The 19,140-nt window shown below is 53.0% G+C and overlaps 6 protein-coding genes across 7 annotated transcripts; 4 read left to right on the forward strand and 2 right to left on the reverse strand.

Moving 5' to 3' along the window:
• Window positions 1–195: 195 nt before the first annotated feature.
• On the forward strand, window positions 196–3,267 carry vad-1 (vegetative asexual development-1; the record flags this gene model as incomplete). Its single annotated transcript, XM_952707.2, has 3 exons — window positions 196–315; window positions 486–910; window positions 1,095–3,267. The coding sequence occupies 3 exons, from the start codon at window positions 196–198 to the stop codon at window positions 3,226–3,228; spliced, it is 2,679 nt and encodes an 892-aa protein (XP_957800.2). The 3' UTR covers window positions 3,229–3,267.
• Window positions 3,268–7,978: 4,711 nt separating this feature from the next.
• On the forward strand, window positions 7,979–9,996 carry NCU00330 (hypothetical protein). The gene has a single exon (XM_952708.2). The coding sequence runs from the start codon at window positions 8,329–8,331 to the stop codon at window positions 9,805–9,807; it is 1,479 nt and encodes a 492-aa protein (XP_957801.1). The 5' UTR covers window positions 7,979–8,328; the 3' UTR covers window positions 9,808–9,996.
• Window positions 9,997–10,616: 620 nt separating this feature from the next.
• NCU00331 (hypothetical protein) lies at window positions 10,617–13,621 on the forward strand. Its single transcript, XM_952709.2, has 3 exons — window positions 10,617–11,782; window positions 11,845–12,127; window positions 12,191–13,621. The coding sequence occupies exons 1-3, from the start codon at window positions 10,723–10,725 to the stop codon at window positions 13,428–13,430; spliced, it is 2,583 nt and encodes an 860-aa protein (XP_957802.1). The 5' UTR covers window positions 10,617–10,722; the 3' UTR covers window positions 13,431–13,621.
• Window positions 13,622–13,817: 196 nt separating this feature from the next.
• Window positions 13,818–16,085, reverse strand: NCU00332 (hypothetical protein). The gene is made up of 3 exons (XM_952710.3): window positions 15,939–16,085; window positions 15,235–15,816; window positions 13,818–15,173 (listed from the first exon to the last, which is right to left on the reverse strand). Exons 1-3 carry the CDS (start codon window positions 15,968–15,970, stop codon window positions 14,105–14,107), a joined length of 1,683 nt encoding a protein of 560 aa, XP_957803.1. The 5' UTR covers window positions 15,971–16,085; the 3' UTR covers window positions 13,818–14,104.
• A 265-nt stretch (window positions 16,086–16,350) lies between these two features.
• Window positions 16,351–17,969, forward strand: NCU00333. Of its 2 annotated transcripts, XM_011395517.1 has the most exons (3): window positions 16,351–16,396; window positions 16,474–16,543; window positions 16,648–17,969. In XM_011395517.1, the coding sequence occupies exons 2-3, from the start codon at window positions 16,495–16,497 to the stop codon at window positions 17,238–17,240; spliced, it is 642 nt and encodes a 213-aa protein (XP_011393819.1). In that variant the 5' UTR covers window positions 16,351–16,396; window positions 16,474–16,494; the 3' UTR covers window positions 17,241–17,969. The 2 variants fall into 2 exon arrangements, with proteins under 2 accessions (XP_011393819.1, XP_011393818.1); XM_011395516.1 differs by having other exon boundaries at window positions 16,379–16,543.
• NCU00334 (3' exoribonuclease) lies at window positions 17,559–19,085 on the reverse strand. Its single transcript, XM_952712.2, has 2 exons — window positions 18,850–19,085; window positions 17,559–18,768 (listed from the first exon to the last, which is right to left on the reverse strand). The coding sequence occupies exons 1-2, from the start codon at window positions 19,014–19,016 to the stop codon at window positions 18,042–18,044; spliced, it is 894 nt and encodes a 297-aa protein (XP_957805.1). The 5' UTR covers window positions 19,017–19,085; the 3' UTR covers window positions 17,559–18,041.
• Between the last annotated feature and the right edge of the window lie 55 nt (window positions 19,086–19,140).

The raw sequence follows: 19,140 nt of genomic DNA on the forward strand, positions 1-19,140 counted from the left end.
CTATCCACTCACTGCCTGCTGACTACTATGGTACTGTGTACACTACGATTCCGCCATTGTCCCCGTGTTGACTTGTCCACCCCTCGGAACACACTACGTACCAGTTCTAGCACGACCACCCAGCAGATAAACAGCAACTTGAATAGAACGCGTTCAACAACAGAAGCATGGGTGGACAATTACAGGCTCCGGGACATGCTGATCATTGTGGTCCGCGGAACTGAGGTACCCTTGGAACTCACACGTCAACTCAAGGGCAGTGGCTTGTCTCGTGGGACGACCTATGCTCCCTTATCCACGGCCTCTGCTCTTCAAGTAAAGCAACAGTGGTCCAATCAGATCTATATAGTCTGTCCTGCTGGCGGGGACCTGGAAGCGCGATTTTGCCTCAACCTGAACCGATTCTTGCTTCACCACCGTTACGACATCCCGACTACTCGTGAAGCCAGCGAGCATTCCACCAGAGGCAAACAGACTGTCCCCAGAAGCTAGCAAAATTTAGGGATCTGAAAGGAGGCTTCGTCTTGACCTACGCCCACCTAAACGGCGAACCTCTTGCGCTACGTGGTCTCCAGGACCATTCAGCGGGCGAGTCTCCTCCTGAGGACGTTGAGTGGTCCAGAAACCTGCATACCATCCCACCTTGTCACCGCAACTACTCTTGCATCGATTACCCACCGGGACTGGTGGTCTACGCCTGTCATTTTTTTCTCTACTCCGCTAGGGGCCCCTCGAGCTATCCGCCGGACTACCCTCCTGTCGAAGTAGTCCCCGCTCGCCTCCACCCGCTGCTAGTCCTTGTGGCTCTTGTCTCTACGCCAGCTTTGTCTCTAAAGCTTGACAACTTGGCTGACACGTTGGTTGTACGGGCCTCGAACACGTACCCGACATCTTGCAGCTCATCCTCTGTGTGCGTTTGCCGCTACTGCAGTCCGGAACCGATACCGTCCTCACTATTCGAACGTGGAGCTGGCAGTACTTCCGAGTCGGGTGCCACGCTCTTTTGCAGCATAAAGACTCACTCATCCGTCGCACCAGCCGCTAGCAACACTCTCTTCCCCAACAAAGGTGAATTAATAAACCATTCTATACAGTACCACCGTTAAATCCGTCAAGCTGGCGATCCAAGCTCTTTCCCGTCCCCAAGAGCCTCCCCGGAGGTGGCTCGGCGCGGACTCTTCAGACTCCATCTCTTCCATCGCCTACAGCTTTGGGTCTTCGAGCACGACTATTGGACACAACGGCTTACCAGGTGTCAGCTCCGGGTTTATACTCGCTTCACAGGGTTCCAACGGCGACAACGGTCGCCAGTATCATGGTGCTGAAGATCAAAGAAGCGAAGGGGAACAGGCAATGTCACAGAGGGGTCCTACACCTCACCTTTCCGCGCTCACATCGTCGCGTGACGTTCACTCCCCGTCGCCGTCCTACCGAGCCTTTGGTCAAGATGGACCGAGTCATCAGCATCGTCGTAACCTAAGCAACACCTCAATGGCCGCCGTCGACGGAAACCACACTCAAACAGGATCGAAAACTTCCGGTGTGCACAACATTCTGAACCCTTCGGAACCCCAGGAGCGTCTTCCTACACCCGCCCCATCTCTCCCGTTGCCTTCTGTCCAAAGGGGTAGCCCACAGGCAACCATGAGAATGGGCCAGTACCCAGCTGATGGCTCGCCATCTCGCTTTTATGGTTATCAGACGCAAAGTATGCCCGGGTCGCGAACTACTACTCCAGTTCCCGCCGCATCCTCCATGGTGCCTCCTCCGGCTTCCGAAAACGAATCTCCTATCACCAACCATCCCTTTTCGATGGCCATGTCGAGGAGGATGTTAACCCCGAGGTCCCCAAGACCATCAAGCATGGGCCGCGGGACAACAAGGCCCATGGAAAGCCAACAGCTCCCAGGCATGCCATCCCAAAGAACCCCAACGCCATCTCACAACACTTCACCACTCAGTGGCCCCCCAAGTTTCCCAGGTCCTCGCCCATTTTCCGACTCGCTACACGGACAAGGGGCTTCTTTACCTCCCCCGCCTGCGCAACCGACTACTGGAATGGTTGCTCCGTCATCTCAGCCGCTTCTGGGTCAAAGACTTCCGCCGCCTGTAACAGCAGGGCCGCTACAATCTGGCTCTCTTACTCGGGATCTTGCCGGAAGACCTGTTTCTCACCCGTCCTTCCCCAGTCCTCCAACCACGACTACTGGACCCGTATCAGGCGGGTTGACCGCCGCTTATCTGCTTCAGGACCGAAGCAGGCTTGCGGTTGATGGCCGACAGCACATGATCACCATTACACCATCTGTTGGCGAAGAAATTCTGGTCCCAGTAGATATCCATCAAGGCTCGAGACAGGCGGATGCAAAGCGACAGCGAAACGCGGGAGCCTCTGCGCGGTTCAGACAGCGTAAGAGGGAGATTGAGCGGAACAGGGAGAGGGATTTGCAGAGACTGGAGGTTGAGAGCCGGGAGTGGGCCAAGAAGATGCAGGATTTGACCACCGAGCGCGACTACTTTCGCAGCGAGGCAGAACGTTTGAGAAAGATTGTGGCTGGCATTCCTGAATTCAGCAAGCTGGCGGATCCAGCACAACCGACTCCTGTATCGTCGCCTCCAAGCGTACCCTCGTTTTCGGTCGAGAACAGCCCCCGTACGGGACCGCTACCTCCACCGCAGCCGCAATCTCAACCCCCGCAGTCACACCAGCTTTCAAACCCTTATACTCATTCACGCACCCGGTCGCATCCCGACAACACCCATTCATCTCCATACGATGAGTCCTTGACACTCGAGAGGCCCAGAAGACGGAGAAGGACTGATACAGAGCCGTCGCCCACTACTGGAGCTTACGCATACAACACGTCCGCTTCCATGACCATGCCCCAATCAGCCTTCGGACTGGCTCAGTCACCTCATCTTCCTCCTCCAAGATTACCCCCTCTTCGGGGACTTGATCAGCCTCAATCGACCTCAACCCCGCCCCCTGCGTCCAATGGACCGCATGCTGTCCCCTTGACTTCGCAAAGCCCATCAGGCGGTGCCTATCAGCCCTATCCTCCTGCGCCCGCTCCTAGGCCAGAAATAGGATGGGCTATCAGCCAAAGAGGCCCCCTCGAAGGTGCCCATAGACATCCGTTGCAGGGGTCTCATGGTCATACTGACAGCCTACGAAGGCCAGTTGAGCAATGGAGGCATGAGCCGCATTCCAACCGACCCGCCGCTTAACGAGTGATCTCGGCCCAACTTTACGCTCTCTATTTTTGCATCTTTCTTTTGTCTTCTCTCCTGATCTAGAGTTATCTGAAAGCGAGCCCGGGCAACCGGCAGTGGCTTTTTCCTTGATGAGAGCATGCCTCTTTTCTTAGACTTTGTGTCTTGCTACGTTCGTTTTGTATCAAAATTCCATTTGTCATGTTGATTATACGTCGCTCCTTGTTTCACGTTCATCATCACTTTTTTTCTTTTTCTTTTTTTTTTCTTTTCTTTTCGTTTTTTTCTTCTTCTTCTTTTTTCTTAACTGTTACCTCCTGAACCAAGCTTACGTTCGAGCGTCATACGGCTGGTCCTTACCGCTACCTACCGTTCGCTTACGCACCTAATCCTTCTACAACCACGGCTTATCAACCTACTAATCAGCCTTCAAATATCGCAGCTCCGCTGCTCCATTAGTCTGTTAATATCCCTGCCCACAACGGGGCTGAGAGGAAGTGGTCACGGGGACATGTCCCGTGGGTTTCTTAATTTGGTGTGCACACAGGGTCATCATCATTGGGCTGGTGTTTTACGGGGATTTGGTCATCTTCATGTCCGGAGTTGGCGCTTTGTGTTTTTGGCCGTTCGTTAAATTGCATCTGGACTTTTTTCCATTTACGGGGGACCACAGGGGTCATAATTTCTGTTGTTTTTAATGGGACTGGCAAATCACGGGTAGAACCCGTCTGGGGGGAATGTCAGGGGCTCGTGATTGTCTAGGAGATAGACGACCCTTTAATTGGCTAAGGCGGAGTTTGTTATCAAAAGCTACGCCGAGGATGGAGTGTGCGGTTCGGGAATAGGATAAATAAAGCTTAATAGTTGAGCAGAATAACGGACTACTGCATGTATGTCTTTGAATGATGGCACTGTCTGAGGCCTGAATATGTGAAAATTGCGGATTCCAATGCGAAATCCATCCAAGTTTTGAAGAGTGATCAGATGTTCACACTCGCCGTCACAGTCAGCCCCTCGCAATCGTCCTTCCAACCTCCGGCTAGGTTGGAAATGAAAATGTGATATTTACACGTTATCCCAGCAGATATTTTGGGTCACGGAAGCCCGAACCTGATACACGATATTAGAAATGCGAATTCTCGATGACTCTCAGGTCGCACTCATCATTCATTTAGCGATCCGGTCCCCTAACAGTGCTTCATCTCATCACACTCCAGGGGGGCATTCACACAACATGTGGCACCCCTGGAATACACTGGTAAAATTGATAATCGGGATCAGAAACCAAAGCGTACCGTAGGCATGACACCCGCTCATAAAGTGACATCATGGCCGCTTTAAGATTAGGTTTCAAAGCGGAGTCTGCAAGCGAACCATGAGGATGGGGCGACGGAAACGTGGAGGGCGAGGGGTGTCGTCTAGATGGGTGGGCTACCGAGATGAAGACTACCTCTACGTTTTTGCCGAGCACTAGAAGTACCTAAATTTCTGTGTTACTCGGCCCCATTCATGAGCATTTGTCAAATATTGACATACTGCAGGTAGGTACTGTATGATGAGTTCTTCTAGACCCTCGATCGGTAATTTGCTTGATGAACCCGACATGACCAAATTCGTCCCGAGTGGTACCACTGATATATATGCCTTGATTAGGGTTGTGTTGGGCGCTAAGGAGTTAGAAAAAGGGAAATGAAGTGAGCTCTGCAGACATTGCGAACACCGTTTAGAAAAAAAAAAAAAAAAAAAAAAAAAAAAAAAAAAAAAGGAAAGCATTTTTGGAACTTGTCGGGAAATGTTGGCGTCGAATGGCTTTCAAAGAAGCATGGAAAGGGAATCTAGGTAATTGTGTTTTTTTTCGGGGTGTTCGCAAGTCCGTTGTTAGTCAATGCCCCTAATTAAGGGTACATCTAGGTAAAAATTTATGGTACAAAAGGGAAAAAAGATGTGTTTGAGGTCAGTTTACTGATGGTTCAAGAAGTAATTGAAGGCTACTTTACCGGATTGGACATATGGGTTCCTGTTCACCACATCTCACGGTATCGTGACGCCTCGTCGAAAGCCGTCAGAGGCTTTATTTCAGGTGTACATGGTTTGGACTATTAGTGTGGCTGATTCACTGTTCAACCCAAGACTTTCAACCCAGGACTTTATGATTTGGAAGTACCATCCAGAAGAGAGAGAAGCGTTTACCATTTGTCGCTAAGTAAAGAAACAAAAGAACAGCTTCCTTGAGGCAGTGCAGATGACCTTCCCTCCTCCAACCCAAAAAAAGCATCGAAATTCAACCAGTTAACGCCTTACGCCCTAGTCAACACCACAGTTGGTTGGTTGGTCATGGTCATGGTCATGGTCATGATTGTTGGTGACGGGGAAGCTGAGGATGTTGCACATACAGTACAGTGCACATTACAGAAGCAAGGCTGTCAAGGAAGTGAAGCTACCTAGAAATGACCGCCAGTCAAGACTAGCTGAATGGAAAGAAGAAACATGCCAGTGATGACTGCGGTGGTCCCGCCGCGAAAAGGCCATGCGGTGACTCCTGAATTCCTTACGTGCATGATGATCTACCGCTAGGTAGGTTTTAGGCAGCCAGGGGAAGGGGGAAGAGAGAAGGAAAACGTCGGGGCTGTTGGATGGAAGGTTAACTACTACAAGGGCCGGTGAGCCAACAATATTACATAGCTGGGAAGAAGAAAAGGGCGGAAAATGAGGCGGTGGCAATGGTGGTGATGTTGACTGGATGGTGGGAGTGGTGGAGATGGGGGGTTCTTTGCAGTGTTTTCTTACCATTCAATTCATTGTAGCTGTGATCCAAGTACACTTTTGTGAATGAGAACTTGCACTTGGGCATGCTCCTTCTATCACCATCAGTGTCCCGAAGTGATAACAATGTGAGGCTTTTCCGAGGGGTGACCGGAAGAACATGGTCATTATGATGGGACACTCGCTCGCTCATCACATCGGGTTTCAAGAACCAGTCAATCAATGTACGTGCCTAATAGCAAAACCTTCCCTAGGTAGGCTTCATTTCCACACCATCATCGTCGCGAGAGACTCTCTTATATGGCGGGCGCTCCGCGCGCCCCAAGCGCTTGTTTACCCACACGAATGAGGTGTGGTTGGGATAAGCGCTTGTGAGACTTGCATGCATCCATCCCCTACACTACTTTATGCACACTGCAGCTCATTCGTTTTCGGGATCTTGCCGCGACTGACGTACAATGTACCTCGTCACAAGTAGGCGGCGGGTTAACTCCCCCGTCCTACTACATACCTAGTCCGGCCCCGGTGCTAGTCTCCGTCCCGCCTTTCTCTCTTGAATAAGGCTACGGAAGCTAAGCACGCGTCCTCGCAACCCCTAGACCCCAACAACACAAATTAGAGCACTTTGCCTCGCAGACGCCTTTGGCGAGCTGCATGGGGTCCGCCAACGCGAAATGAAAGATGAGTGGTCATGAAGATCCGGGATATTGCCGGCAATACGTTCTTTTTCTTTTTCTTCTTCCTCTTTCATTTAATATGACCCTGCCCTGGGAACCTGGATAGCGACAGTAGATATATCAAACTTGCAGTTTGCATTTCGCACTATTGGTGCGAGGCTCAGCAATGTAACGGTCTGCAACATCCTCTGAATAGAGTGTGCATGAGGTACATACAATGTGCAGACGATCTGCTTTTCCAATGTCCTGATTGATATGCAAGCACTTGCTTTTCTTTTGCGACTCTGTTGCGGCCAATTGCTCGTTGATGCCTTGGTTGATCAGTACCAATGGTACGATGGATGTGTCTCACTTCCCGTCTGGGGAAAGTGTGCGATCGAGAAAAGTCCGGCCGTCGCCCACAACAAGCACCCTTTGATGATGAGGAGAAGGAGGAGGAGATGATTGACGGTCCTGGACCCGATATCCGAGACCGACATGGAGATGCTAGGTAACGATTGGGCATCAATTGGCATCAAAGCCCAATCAAGGTCTTGACGGATTGTTCTCGACCTCGCAGGATTTCTGTCCAGAGTGGGATGGATGGATGGATGGATGGATGTCTCGGACTGTCGACGCTGACCACGGTGGTATGTCGTAAGGGAGTAAGTATATGTAGAAGTACCTCGACACAGTTTCAAGACGGTGTACTGCCCTCTACGTAGCGTAAAATGAAGGAGCCTCGAGCTTCGTTTGATAAGTTCTTTCCAGTACAGTATTGGCGCCATCAATTGTTACTGTTGAACATCGGATACGACTCCAGTTGCAAAAGTGGAAGTTGTGCGGAATTGTCTAAAGAACTTTTTCACCAGCGGAAGCAGCCGCGTCATGCGGAGAAAGAATCCCGTCTCATGACATGAACCCAGCCAGCGAGCGAGCGAGCGAAAAGGGGGGGGAGGGGGGAGAGGAGGCTACACTATTGCTGTTCCATGGCCATGGAAGCGGCCCCGGCGCTGATTGCCCTGTTGGTGTGGAGTTGGAGAATTGGGAGCACATGGGAGATGGGATGGAGGGTGGGGGCTACGCTGAAAAGTGACAGGTTTTACCCTAACCCGGGCCCCAATGACTTTCCACGTGTGAAAAGGATCGCTAAGAAAATAAAACAAAAAAATAAAAAACAGAGTTGAAAGTTACGTTACCAAGGGGTTGTTACGCATACGACATGACGCCAAAGAGGGTAATTTTCAAACTTACGGATATGTGCACTGTCTTGGACACTGTCGTTACTACCTCTACCTATTAAGTACTACCTAGTGGTGTACACCTGACCACCAGCGACGACAGTTGCAGCGCCAACCTCACCATCTAACCTTCTCACCTGGGTCGCCGCACACCACACCAAACCAGCAACGTCCGAATCAAAACTCCCGGAAAAACTCACGGATCTACGGCACCGGGGCATCGAATTAAAGTAACCCGAGAGGCCAGCCTATCTAGCCTAACGCGATCTTTTCACACATGTTTATCGCAAGTGCGCGCCTGAAGAGGCCCTGAGCAAGGACCCCCCGTCTGGGTTGTCACAGACCACAAGCAGACCGCGGACGAGATCCTCAGTTTCATGGGGCCGAGAATCCACAGGACTACCGCCCTTTGAACCAACAACAGACCGGACAGAGAAGCAAAAGCAGCAGAACCAATGTCCTTTGACGGATTCAACTCACCGCCACGATCCCCCAAACGGCGAAGAATCCTGGCCTCTTACAACCCTGTTCCTGTTGCGCCTGCCAAAACCGATGCTGAGGCACTAGACGGTAGCAGTGCAAGGGGTGTTGGTGGGGGTAGTAGGAGCAAGCACCGCTCGCAGGATCCAGAGTTGGACAGGGGCCGGTCACGGTCAACTTCAGCAGCGGCTGAGCCTCCAAAGGGCAGCAGGACGGAGAGGGGTATCAGCCATGACCGCGATGATCCCATGACCGGCGTTGGGGAGGATGTCACTGGTGGGGAGGGGGATGGTGAGCGTGAACGTGTGCGTGAACGCAAGAGGGATAGGGAGGGTGATGGGGACCAGGATCAGGACTCCGAAGGGAGGGTGAGGGAGAAGAAGCCCAAGGTGACCAAGTTTCGATTTAAGGACAAGGATAGGGAATCACAGAGGAGGAGGAGGAGGAGACGATCACGGTCGCGGTCACGATCACGATCGCGCTCTCCTAGATCAGACCGGCACCGCAGTCGCCGGCATCGCTCCGAGGAGGATGACCGCGATGGTCGGGGAAGGGAGCGGGGAAGATCGAGGGATAGGAGCAGAGACCGGGACCGAAACAGGGATAAGGATGAAGAGACTAAAGACGGCGAACCCCGTCGCAAACATCGCCATCGTCACCACCACCGCCGGCACCGTCGCCATCGCTCACCTACCCCACAACAAGAGCTGCCTGATCATCTAGAAGACCCCTTCGCCGAACCCCCGCTGGATCCCGAAGCCGCTTTCCGCGAGTCTCTCTTTGACGCCATGGCAGACGACGAAGGAGCCGCCTACTGGGAAGGCGTCTACGGCCAACCAATCCACGTGTACTCATCCGCGCGGGAACGGGTCAACCCTGAGGGCGAGCTCGAACGGATGACGGACGAGGAGTACGCTGCCTATGTCCGACAGAGGATGTGGGAGAAGACGCACCAGGGCTTGCTGGAAGAGCGGGAGCGGAGACAGAAGAGGAAAGAGGAAGAGAGGAGGAGGGAAGAGGAGGAGCGGAGGATCGCCAAGGAGATGGAGCGGAGCTTGAAGAGGGGAGAGGAGAGAAGAAAGAGGAGGGTGTGGAAGGACAGGTGGGAGGAGTATCTCCAGGCGTGGGGGGACTTTGCTGCTGCCGCTACGGAAGGTGGTGCGAAGATTGACGTGGCGAAGATTCCTTGGCCTGTCAACAGGGAGGTGGTGGGTGGAAAGATTGAGGAGATGGATCCAGAAACGGTTAGGGCTTTCTTTGTGCACGGGATAGGTCTGGAAGAGTTGGGAGAGCAGGAGTTTGCGGCAAGGTTGAAGGACGAGCGAGTTCGCTGGCATCCGGATAAGATGCAGCAGCGGTTGGGAGGGGATGTGGATGCTGCCATCATGAGGGATGTGACGGCGATTTTCCAGATTGTGGATAAGCTGTGGAATGATACACGGAAGAGCTCTTGATGTTTGTTTAGGGATGGGATAGAGTTACAAAGCATGGCGTTGCGAGTTTGCTGGATCTTGTACTGCGGTAGCTTCACCATATTTTCAGCGGTTAGTAGTGTAGATCCTTCCTGGCTGATGGTGTGACGCAATGGAGCGCATGATCAAACGCGCTATAGTGATACACATAATAGAACAAGAACCTTTCACACTTATATATACACCCGATCAGTTGGTAGTGACTGAATGGATTTGGTCTTGAGGCTGCCATACTCTTCTCCCCCAAGACACAATTCAGGGTTGGAGGTGCAGCTATCCAAGCGCTATGCGCAGGGTTGTATATGGTGGTGCTGAAGCATATGGCGAAGGAATCAAGCCACAGTTTACGGTGCGGACGGTCTTCTGATCACTGTGCAATGGTTATCTTGTATACAGTGGGTCGCATCCACAATCTTCCTCCTTCAGGGCCCATTGATCCCCTAAGGAGAACAAAAAGTAGCAAAGGCTAGCTGTGGCTGAGAGTACGTCCAGCACTGTGATCAACAACGATGAAGTTTCCACTCCAGTCCACGCACTGCAGTCCCGTGAACGCCGCAGGCAACAGTGGATAGAACTGAAGCCTTTGTTGCAATGGCTTATCTTGACGTGGGGCTCCACATTATTTTCTCGACCGGACGGGACCCTGCACGTCGACTTCATCTTCATCTGAAGTCTTGCGGCCCTTCATCCGCGACTGCGACTGCGACTTCGAACTTTGCTGCTTGAGTGCTGCTGCAAACTCGATCGCAAACTATCAATCACTCGACATTGCACCTTTTGTCGCTGTGACTCGGCCGGTCGCGCGCCTCGGTTGACTGTCCGGTTGCACTTTTTATTGCAAACTCTGGACTTGGTCGCCGACAGAATCCTGTATGTGTAAGAGTTGCCATCTCAATCATGGGCTCTGTCTCTCTGGACTCTGAGCAGGACCCCCTCTTCTCCAACCTGGAGGAGGAGTTCCTTGCCGCCGAGGACAACGAGAGGGAGAACAAGAACGACGTTGTCGACACTGACCTCGATTCGCTCTTTGGGGACGCTGCTGATGATGATTTGCATTCGCTCTTTTCCGAATCAGAGGACGACGACCAACACCCAGAACCACCATCACAGCATGCCTCAGATCATGCCCCAGAGCCGGGGTCGGTCGAGTTGACGCTGCCCCAACCATCAGCATCAACAACCACCGGCCCCCAACCAAGCCAACAACTCCAAGACCAAGACCTACCCACGCTATGTCCCACTGACCTCACACCTGACGAGCTCGAACTCCTTGAGGCCCTAACCCCGCCTTTCACGGACGGTCAAGATGACCTGGTTGCACAGCAGGAAGGACAATGTATGCCCAGTGCCCCTGATCCGCCTGCAAGTCCCTTTTCGCTTCAGGATGGACACACTTCAGGTGGCCCAGCGGTTAGTACTCAGACTCCTTCAGATTTACCCCCCGAGCCCGCCCTGTCGTTGGAGTCGTTGGATTGGTTGGGGGAGGTCACGTTTGACGACGCAGACATAGAGGCTGCTCTTGCGCAGATGGAAAGACCTGAGCTCTTACTGAACGGGATGGTTGACCAAGTCTCAGACCCCCCGCAGGGCGAAGGCTCTCAACAACAGCCTCCACAACAATCCATCTCGCAAGACCACCCCGAGATCCCTGCACAGGACAGTGTTCCGAACTCTAGTCCTCCTCTGGATGACAGCCTTCCACAAGCTCAAGAGCCTTATGCCGGTCTCCCCGGGGCCAATGCCTTACCACAAGCCAATGACCCAAACCTCCTCACTCCTCCTGCCAGTTCCCCGGACAACGAATCACCAGCTCCTGCGGACAATCAGTACATTCGGGTGAGCGAAATCCCCGGTTTTCGCTACGGTCACTGCTACACCAATCGAGGAGCAACCATTACGGGGCGTATCGATCTCTACCCGAACCAGCTCCCGATTCTTCTGGACTATATCACCCTTGGTAAGTTCGTTCTCACCCCAATCACTTGAAGCTTGGTTGGACTCGTGCTGATAACTTTGCAGACCGGAATTCAAGATTGTCGATACTTTATCGACGCCTCGAACTCAATGACTGGCAGGGGAAAGAGCTCAACAAGGAGATGAAGGACTTTGTGCTGAACTCCGTCTTCCAGAGCCTTGTTTACCACAAGACCCAGGGGGATGTGAGGGGCATGAAGATTATGTTGGGAGGTGCCGCATATTATATGCTCACGACCGGTTGGGGAGAAAAATGGTTCGGTTCGACAGAGTGCTATGTTTCGCCTGGAAATAGGCGCCAAACTATATGGCCCAGAGACTCGACCATGTAAGTTGTCAAAGACCTCAAATACCTCCTTGGTGAAGGACAGCTGCTAACTGGAGTTGATAGTATTATGGTCCACTTCATGGGGCTCCTCTATCGCATTGTTTACCAGCAACAAGTTTTCTTTCGAAAAAAGGAAAAGGACGCGGCAAGGAACAACCCGACCGCCTTGCTGTCGCCAGAACCCTCTGAGGCATCCGTATCTTCACCCGCGCCAGTTGCCGAGCTGGAAGCGTTTTCACCGGAAGCAACCACTGCCTCGCCAGAAACGGGTTCTGAAGGGTCAGAGACATGCTCCGAAGGTGTAATGATGACTGCAACAACGACTTCTAGCACCAGTTTGCAAGCTGTGATGGAAAGTGTCGAGACTGGGGCGCCGGGTTCTTTGGAAATATACGGCAACACGACTACGACACCTGTGATTGAGAACCCCTCCAGCACTGTCACAGAGAACGCTCTACCAATGGAGATCGAGACCACGAGCGAACCTAAAGTTACCAAAACTCCTGTATCAGTCCCCATCCCGGGGTCATGTACGGCTTCTGTTGGCGTCGTTACACCGGTTTTGGAAAGCACCACCGTGGCTCCTGTCGAGACGAAGGTGCCAACTATCGCAACCAAGACCACTCAAATCGCCGCTCCTGTTCCCATAGCTTCCACGGCTACCACCACCGTAACTCCTGTTCAGACGACAGTACCAGGTAACACAACTACCGCCACCCAAACCGTCACATCTGCTCCCACCCCAGTATGTATCAATACGAGCGTACCGAGTATCACAACCACCAGCACTACCCAAACCGATACTCCAGTCCCCACAATCAACAACTCCACACCAACCGCGACCTCAACCGCTACCCCTAAAACGAACGAAGACCTGATTTTCACCGGCACTCGAAAGCGCACGCACGACGAGTTCGCCAAGGGCTGCGAGAAAGAAGTAGCCCAACAAGCAACAACAGGTCCAGTCCCGGTCGCAACCTTCGTCCTCGACGTCCCCGACGACGCCGACCTGACCTACCACGTGCACATGAAGAATCGCTCGACCAACGAAGACGTCAGCCCGCCCGTGACGTACCAGCACTCCCTCTCGCCCATTGTGAGAAGTGGGTTCTACACGTACATTATGAACACCATCGGGACCATCTGCGGCAGAACTAGCGTTTCTCCGTACATCCATGTCCTGTCGGCCGGCTGCCCACGGAATGTGAGAAGTGATGCCGATTGGGACTCGGTGGTGATGGATGTGTATAATCAGAAGTTGGTGGGGAAGGAGGGGCCCGTTTTGGTTATGTGTTATGTTTGAGGTGAAGGGGATAAGTTTGTAAGAAAGGGCGTATGTCGGCAGGGTATGTCCGAGGAGTTTCAGAGAAGGGAGTCGAGAGCAAGTTAGTGTTGTGGGGGAAAAGAGTAAAAGGCAGACTGGCATGGAGTCATATTTGCAGGTTTGGCGTTGAGGAAAAATGTGTTTATCAGGATGTCTGATACTACCTATAGAGGGCGTGGGTTCTTCGGATTGGCTTTTCTCTTCTCTCTTCCTCTCTCTCTCTCTCTTTTTTTTTTTTTTTTTTTTTTTTTTTTGTGTTCATGTTTTTTTCCCCAGGGCTATGCTCTCGTTGACAGCATTTCCTCCAACAAGGTAGCCGAAAAGGAGTTATGGTTTGTTAAACAATTTTTTTACCTTTACTATACCCTCAGGTTAGATCAGTCTCTCGGATGAACAATTCACGTTTGGGTTGATAGTGTGTCCTACCCTTTCAAGCGCTTGTCTTTCTCAACAGTGATTCAGTAACCTTCTCTTATCCCCTCTTCCTAGCAGCCCAAAAATTCGCAATACCGAACCATAACAAGCATAAGGGGAAGGTAGATAACACTTCAGATTAGATCTACGTCGAATATATCCGGATCCTTCAAGCTCATATACTACCTCGTTCACATTCCGTAAACGCCGGTGCTCAAGAAAGCCTCCTTCCCACAGCCTCAACGAGAAACGCACTCAGCCCCATAGACAGCCGACGAGCCGACACCCAGTCCTCCCAGCGCAGTCAAACCCCATGCAAGAGCCGCCGATTCCCAATCAAACTCATCATCCGGCAAAACATCACCCTCCACAGCTTGTGCCTTGACCGCCGGTGTGGGCTCGTAAGTCGAGTCACTGACCGCATCAGGTACACCAGCCACCTCGTCAATGGTTCCCAGCTCCCGCTCCGGTGTCGGTTCTTGCTTGATCTTGCGTGGTCTCCCCCGTCTCCTCGGCGCTTCCTTCGGGCTAGTATCCGTGTTACCATTGGCACTAAGAGCCTCCGCAAGCTTCGAGCTAACGTGCTTGCCACGGTCCCTAAGCTTCATGGTCAAGCCCGAAGACGAGCTCGGGCGCGAGGGTTCGCTTTCCGAAATCGACTCGGAGGGTTCTGTGCTGCCCATTTCCACAGCCTTTGGGTTGGAAGCGGGGAGTTCCTTCCTCTCCGACTTCTTTCCGTAGAACGGTGCTACCGCCCTAAGCATGTGATCTACGTCCAAGGCGCGAACTGCCGCCCAAATACCCAGGCTGAAGGCGCATAGGAGAACATCTTTGCCGGCGGCTGCGACGGCCGGATGGTCATTTATTGAGCCTAGAATCTTTTCCATGGCGGTTGTGCTTCGTTCCCATGCTGATCGCTTTTCAATGTCGAAGGGGATTCGAACGCTGTGGCGGTGCTTGTACGAGCCGGGGAGGTTGTCCCACAGAGCGGCGATAGATGTCTTGCCGTGTAGCAGGAGGCTGGCGACAGACATGACGTTGAAAAGTTTTGTGAAGGAACTGTAGCTGTCGTGTGGCTCGGCTTGGATCTTTCCCCAGGACTTGGGCATGATGGCTGGCAGAACCAGAGGCGTAATAGACAATGCTTTGGAAATCGCAACGGCTGTAGGAAAGTGAATGGTTCCTGCGGCTCGGGGCGCCCAGAGCATAACCGCATAGTTGAGAACGAGGAGGATGTGGAAGAAGGCGGGCTTCGGGAACCAGTTGGTTGGTTTCGGTGGGAACGCACGAGTGAGGAGCTTCGATAGTCTACATGGTCATTAGTTACCCAGACTGTAGAATAGTTGGAAATACCGATCGTGAACCATACCTCGACATGTGGGTATTACCAATGGGCACAGGAGTCAAGAGCATAGCAACGTAGAACAAGTTCTGCGCAAAAGAGAGGTTTACCAGATGCGCAAGCAGTGCATACGCCCAAAGAAACGGGATCTTCCTCCTGCGACCTTCAACCACCAGCAACATGGTCCATGAGACCATTGCCAGGTCGAGCTGTTGTCCCCACCACAATCTCCGGGCTTTTTCTGCGATGATTTCGAGAGCATCGAGGTAGAGCGGCGTATCATTCAACCAAGCGCGGACATGTTCGGGTGTGAGGTTCTTGAGGCTGAAGCCACCGGATAGGGTTTGCAGAAGGGGGATGCCTCGTTCGGATGCCCATACTTTGTATGAGAGGGCCAGATACTCCAGTCCGGACTTGATGGCAGATGCTAGACTCAGAAGTGACAAACTGCCGAACACTGTCACTAGCTTTTGTCGTTGCGATATCCGGCCACGCGTGTCTTGGGCTGGGCCCAGTTGGGCATACGATCGGTAGAGGCCCAAGCCAATGATGTAAGTGAGATAGATAGGGACTGTTATATGCGATGCCGCCAGAACCAAAGGTAGATACCTGCAGAAGTGTCCAAGTTAGCTTACCTACTGTAACTTGGCTTCCACTATCTTGCTTTCACCAACGCGCAACCTCGGCGTCACTTGGGCGTATCTAGGTGATGGCGCAAAGTCGTAACGTACCTTGGCTCGGATTCTAGGGCGACGGGAGCCATGGCGAAGGCTGGAAATATGTTCTCCGATATCTAACTGATTACTGTGCCATGAGAGAGAGAGAGGGAAAGAAGAACAAAAAAATCTGATGGGTTGGTTTGGGAGAATGGAAGCTGGAAGCGGCCTGGCGTGATGCTGTGAAACTAGGTGGCCTATGACGACACAGAGAGCTCCCCGCGGGCTCTTATCTTATCGGGCTGATCCATCCCTAGCGGTCCACGTTTCAGGCCAGAAACCCACCGAAGCCGCTAAACTTGGGATGGCATGCCCCTGCCAGGCCGTTAGAGACCTGTGTGTGTGGGGCCTCGACGCTGTGTGATCGCCCCCGGCGCGTTTGACAAGTCTGGGGAAGACACGGTCCCGATCCGGGCTGATGCGCCAGGAAGTCTTCTGTACACTACCTCTACATACTACGTACCTATAATATCGTAAGAGATTCTTCACGAACACCTAGCTCATACAGCTTTGCGATCTGTTATCTTACCTTTTCACACGCCCTTGTCAGCTTCCGGAAACTATTGCCAACATGTATCACCTAGCAAAGGGTCTCTACCGATTAGCGACCAGTAAAGAGGGTTAGCTTCCTCTTCCCATCCCATTTAGCCCCTTTTCCTTTCCATCTCATCCCATAGTTGCAACGACCAACAACACTAACCTCTCCCTTTTTTTTCGCCTGCAGAATACTCCGTCATCCTCCTAGGCCTCGACAACGCCGGAAAGACCACCTTTCACGAACAAGTCAAGGCTCTCTTCCACCCCGACCAGCCCGAGCCCAAGTTGAGAACGGTTCCTACGGTCGGCCAAAATGTCTCCACCATCACCCTTCCCGACATGTACCTGAAGCTCTGGGACGTCGGCGGCCAGCTCTCCCTTCGCGCCCTGTGGCACTCGTACTACTCGTCCTGCCACGCCATCATCTTCATCATCGACAGCACCGACATCGGCGACGGCCAAATCGAGCGCGATCAGAACAACGGGCGGCTGGACGAGTGTCGGGCGGTGTTGGAGGATGTGTTGCAGCACTCGGAGACAGAAGGCGTACCGCTGTTGATATTGGCGAACAAGCAGGACCGGGAAGACTGCGTAGAGGTGGTGCGGATCAAGGAAGGCTTGGTAAAGAAGGTCTTCGAGGGCGAGAAGAGCGCAAGTATCAGAGACTCGAGGGTGTTGCCGGTGTCGGCACTAACGGGGACGGGCGTGAGGGAGGCGGTGGAGTGGGTTAGGTCAAGGGTAAAGTGGAACAAGGAGTCGAGGCCGCCGGTTATGCGGTGAGAAGCGGGAGCGGTTGATGATGAAAGACCAATTCATGACATAACCCACGTTCGCGACCAATATCGACGAACATCGACAGCGCCGGGGCAGAGGATTCTATGTGGGAGCCAAATCCTCCCTTTGGGTTCGGCAGGCAATGCTTGGATCTTGCCTGCCGTCGAGGATCAATATCGCTTCCTGGAAGACTTAAGAACTAGGCCAGGAGCGGTACGTGATCACGCAGGTTTCTTCCAAAAAGACCTACAACACCCTGCCATCACGCGAGATTACCCTGCCATCAGATCAAATCACTTCAGATTCGGGCAAGATTGGATCGTGGGGGGAGTGGCGTAGAAGCAAATTTAGGGCTCAGGCTTGGTCTAAACTAAAGTTTGGAGCTCATTGCGTCCAGAGATAGAGGCTAGGACCCTGTGGTTACCTGGCGCCAATGCTTTCACCTCATTCATCTGGCAGCTTTAGCGGCAGATGAGGACTTGGGGACTGAGCTGATGGCGAGATACACTGTGTAACGTTAGATGGCAATTTCGGTCGCCGCTAACGGGATAACTCCCTTTAGACATGAGGGAGGATACGGCACTCGCGGCGCCCCCCATCATAATAATAGAGCCCATTCCGCGGAGTGACTTGCCTCTTGGACAATTCTTGCCGTTCTCTTTTGACTGAGAAAAGTAAAGAGACCAGCTGTAGAGCTGTCCCATATCCTCGTCAGGTTTCGCCTTCAACCACACAGCCTTGTTGTTCTGCTTGGCTCTATGGCCGTACCTGGGTATCTCACTTCTTCCTCTTACGTCCTCAACCGCTTCACCCAACAATGCGATCATTCTCCGCCCTCAACTCAGCCATAAACCCACCCTTATCCCTCCTCTTTGCGTCCTCCGCCAACTTGTCATCCAAGTAAGTGGAGAACTCCTTCACCTTCGTCAGCGCCACGCTGGTACACTGCAGTAGCGCAACTGCCTCGACCGGTACACCCCCGAGCTTCGCGATCTGGCAGATCTCTCCGTGCCTGTTCAAACTAATCGTGACACTGGCGACCCTGACTTGCTCCTCCATCCAATCCGCATCCAACAACGCTGTCTCACCCTCCTCGCCAAAGAAACTCCACGTCACGCAGAAAGGCGAGTGCAGCCAGCCCAGCGGCACCGGCTCCCGCTCCGCAGGCGTGTACACCGTCAGCACGCCATTCTCCATGCTGGTGTCGGGCTTTCGGAAGTGGCGAAGGGCGGCGACGACGGCGAAGCAGGCCGCATCGGTCAGGTTGCCGTCGTGCGAAAGCACGTGCACGTCGACCCGGACGGACCAGCACTTTTGCCCCGCGACCAGACAGAGCGACTCGGTGTCGAGGGCGCCGGAGCGCCGGACCGTCTTTTCGAGCAGGCGCGAGAGCAGCACTTCGGTTTCGGTGGGCCGGTTCACTTCGAAGTGAGGCGCGGCCATGGGGGAGAGTTCGGTGGCGATGGTGAAGATGCCGTCGAGCGGGCGGTCGGCGAAGGGGACTGTTACTTCGGCGGAGGCTTTGGCAAGAATTCTAAAGATGGGAGTCCCGGTTAGTATCTTGGTGCCTCAGGGGTAGGATATGCGTGGTGGTGGTGAGAGTACACAAACGTACTTTGTCTTGCCAAGCGATACATTGGCGACGCCATATTCGTCTCCAAACGTGAGCTCTAGTGGACGGTATTGGTCGAATTCACGGCCATCGAGGCGAATCTGTTCGTCTTGAAGCGCCTTCAAGAGAAAGGCCTTCTCGTTGGCTGACGGTTCTGCTTCTCTGGGCATGTTGACTGAGGTTTGTTTACTTTTTCCCTTTGAAAATACGTGGTTGCGGATCTAAAGAATCGGGCAACATCACTGGTTAGGTAGGTGCTGCAGTTGCAGTCGCTATGGTCACCGTTTCTGCCAC

This window comes from Neurospora crassa, linkage group III (genome assembly GCF_000182925.2).
Source record: "Neurospora crassa OR74A linkage group III, whole genome shotgun sequence".
Classification (NCBI taxonomy): Eukaryota; Fungi; Ascomycota; class Sordariomycetes; order Sordariales; family Sordariaceae; genus Neurospora; species Neurospora crassa.

Coding starts and splice junctions, on each gene's coding strand:
- NCU00330 (XM_952708.2), top strand. CDS start 8,329: ATGTCCTTTGACGGATTCAACTCACCGCCACGATCCCCCAAACGGCGA.
- NCU00331 (XM_952709.2), top strand. CDS start 10,723: ATGGGCTCTGTCTCTCTGGACTCTGAGCAGGACCCCCTCTTCTCCAAC. Junction 11,783..11,844: donor TCTGGACTATATCACCCTTG/GTAAGTTCGTTC, acceptor ATAACTTTGCAG/ACCGGAATTCAAGATTGTCG. Junction 12,128..12,190: donor TGGCCCAGAGACTCGACCAT/GTAAGTTGTCAA, acceptor TGGAGTTGATAG/TATTATGGTCCACTTCATGG.
- NCU00332 (XM_952710.3), bottom strand. CDS start 15,970: ATGGCTCCCGTCGCCCTAGAATCCGAGCCAAG. Junction 15,817..15,938: donor GCCCTAGAATCCGAGCCAAG/GTACGTTACGAC, acceptor ACACTTCTGCAG/GTATCTACCTTTGGTTCTGG. Junction 15,174..15,234: donor GGTAATACCCACATGTCGAG/GTATGGTTCACG, acceptor ATGACCATGTAG/ACTATCGAAGCTCCTCACTC.
- NCU00333 (XM_011395517.1), top strand. CDS start 16,495: ATGTATCACCTAGCAAAGGGTCTCTACCGATTAGCGACCAGTAAAGAG. Junction 16,544..16,647: donor ATTAGCGACCAGTAAAGAGG/GTTAGCTTCCTC, acceptor TTTCGCCTGCAG/AATACTCCGTCATCCTCCTA.
- NCU00334 (XM_952712.2), bottom strand. CDS start 19,016: ATGCCCAGAGAAGCAGAACCGTCAGCCAACGAGAAGGCCTTTCTCTTG. Junction 18,769..18,849: donor GTATCGCTTGGCAAGACAAA/GTACGTTTGTGT, acceptor TCCCATCTTTAG/AATTCTTGCCAAAGCCTCCG.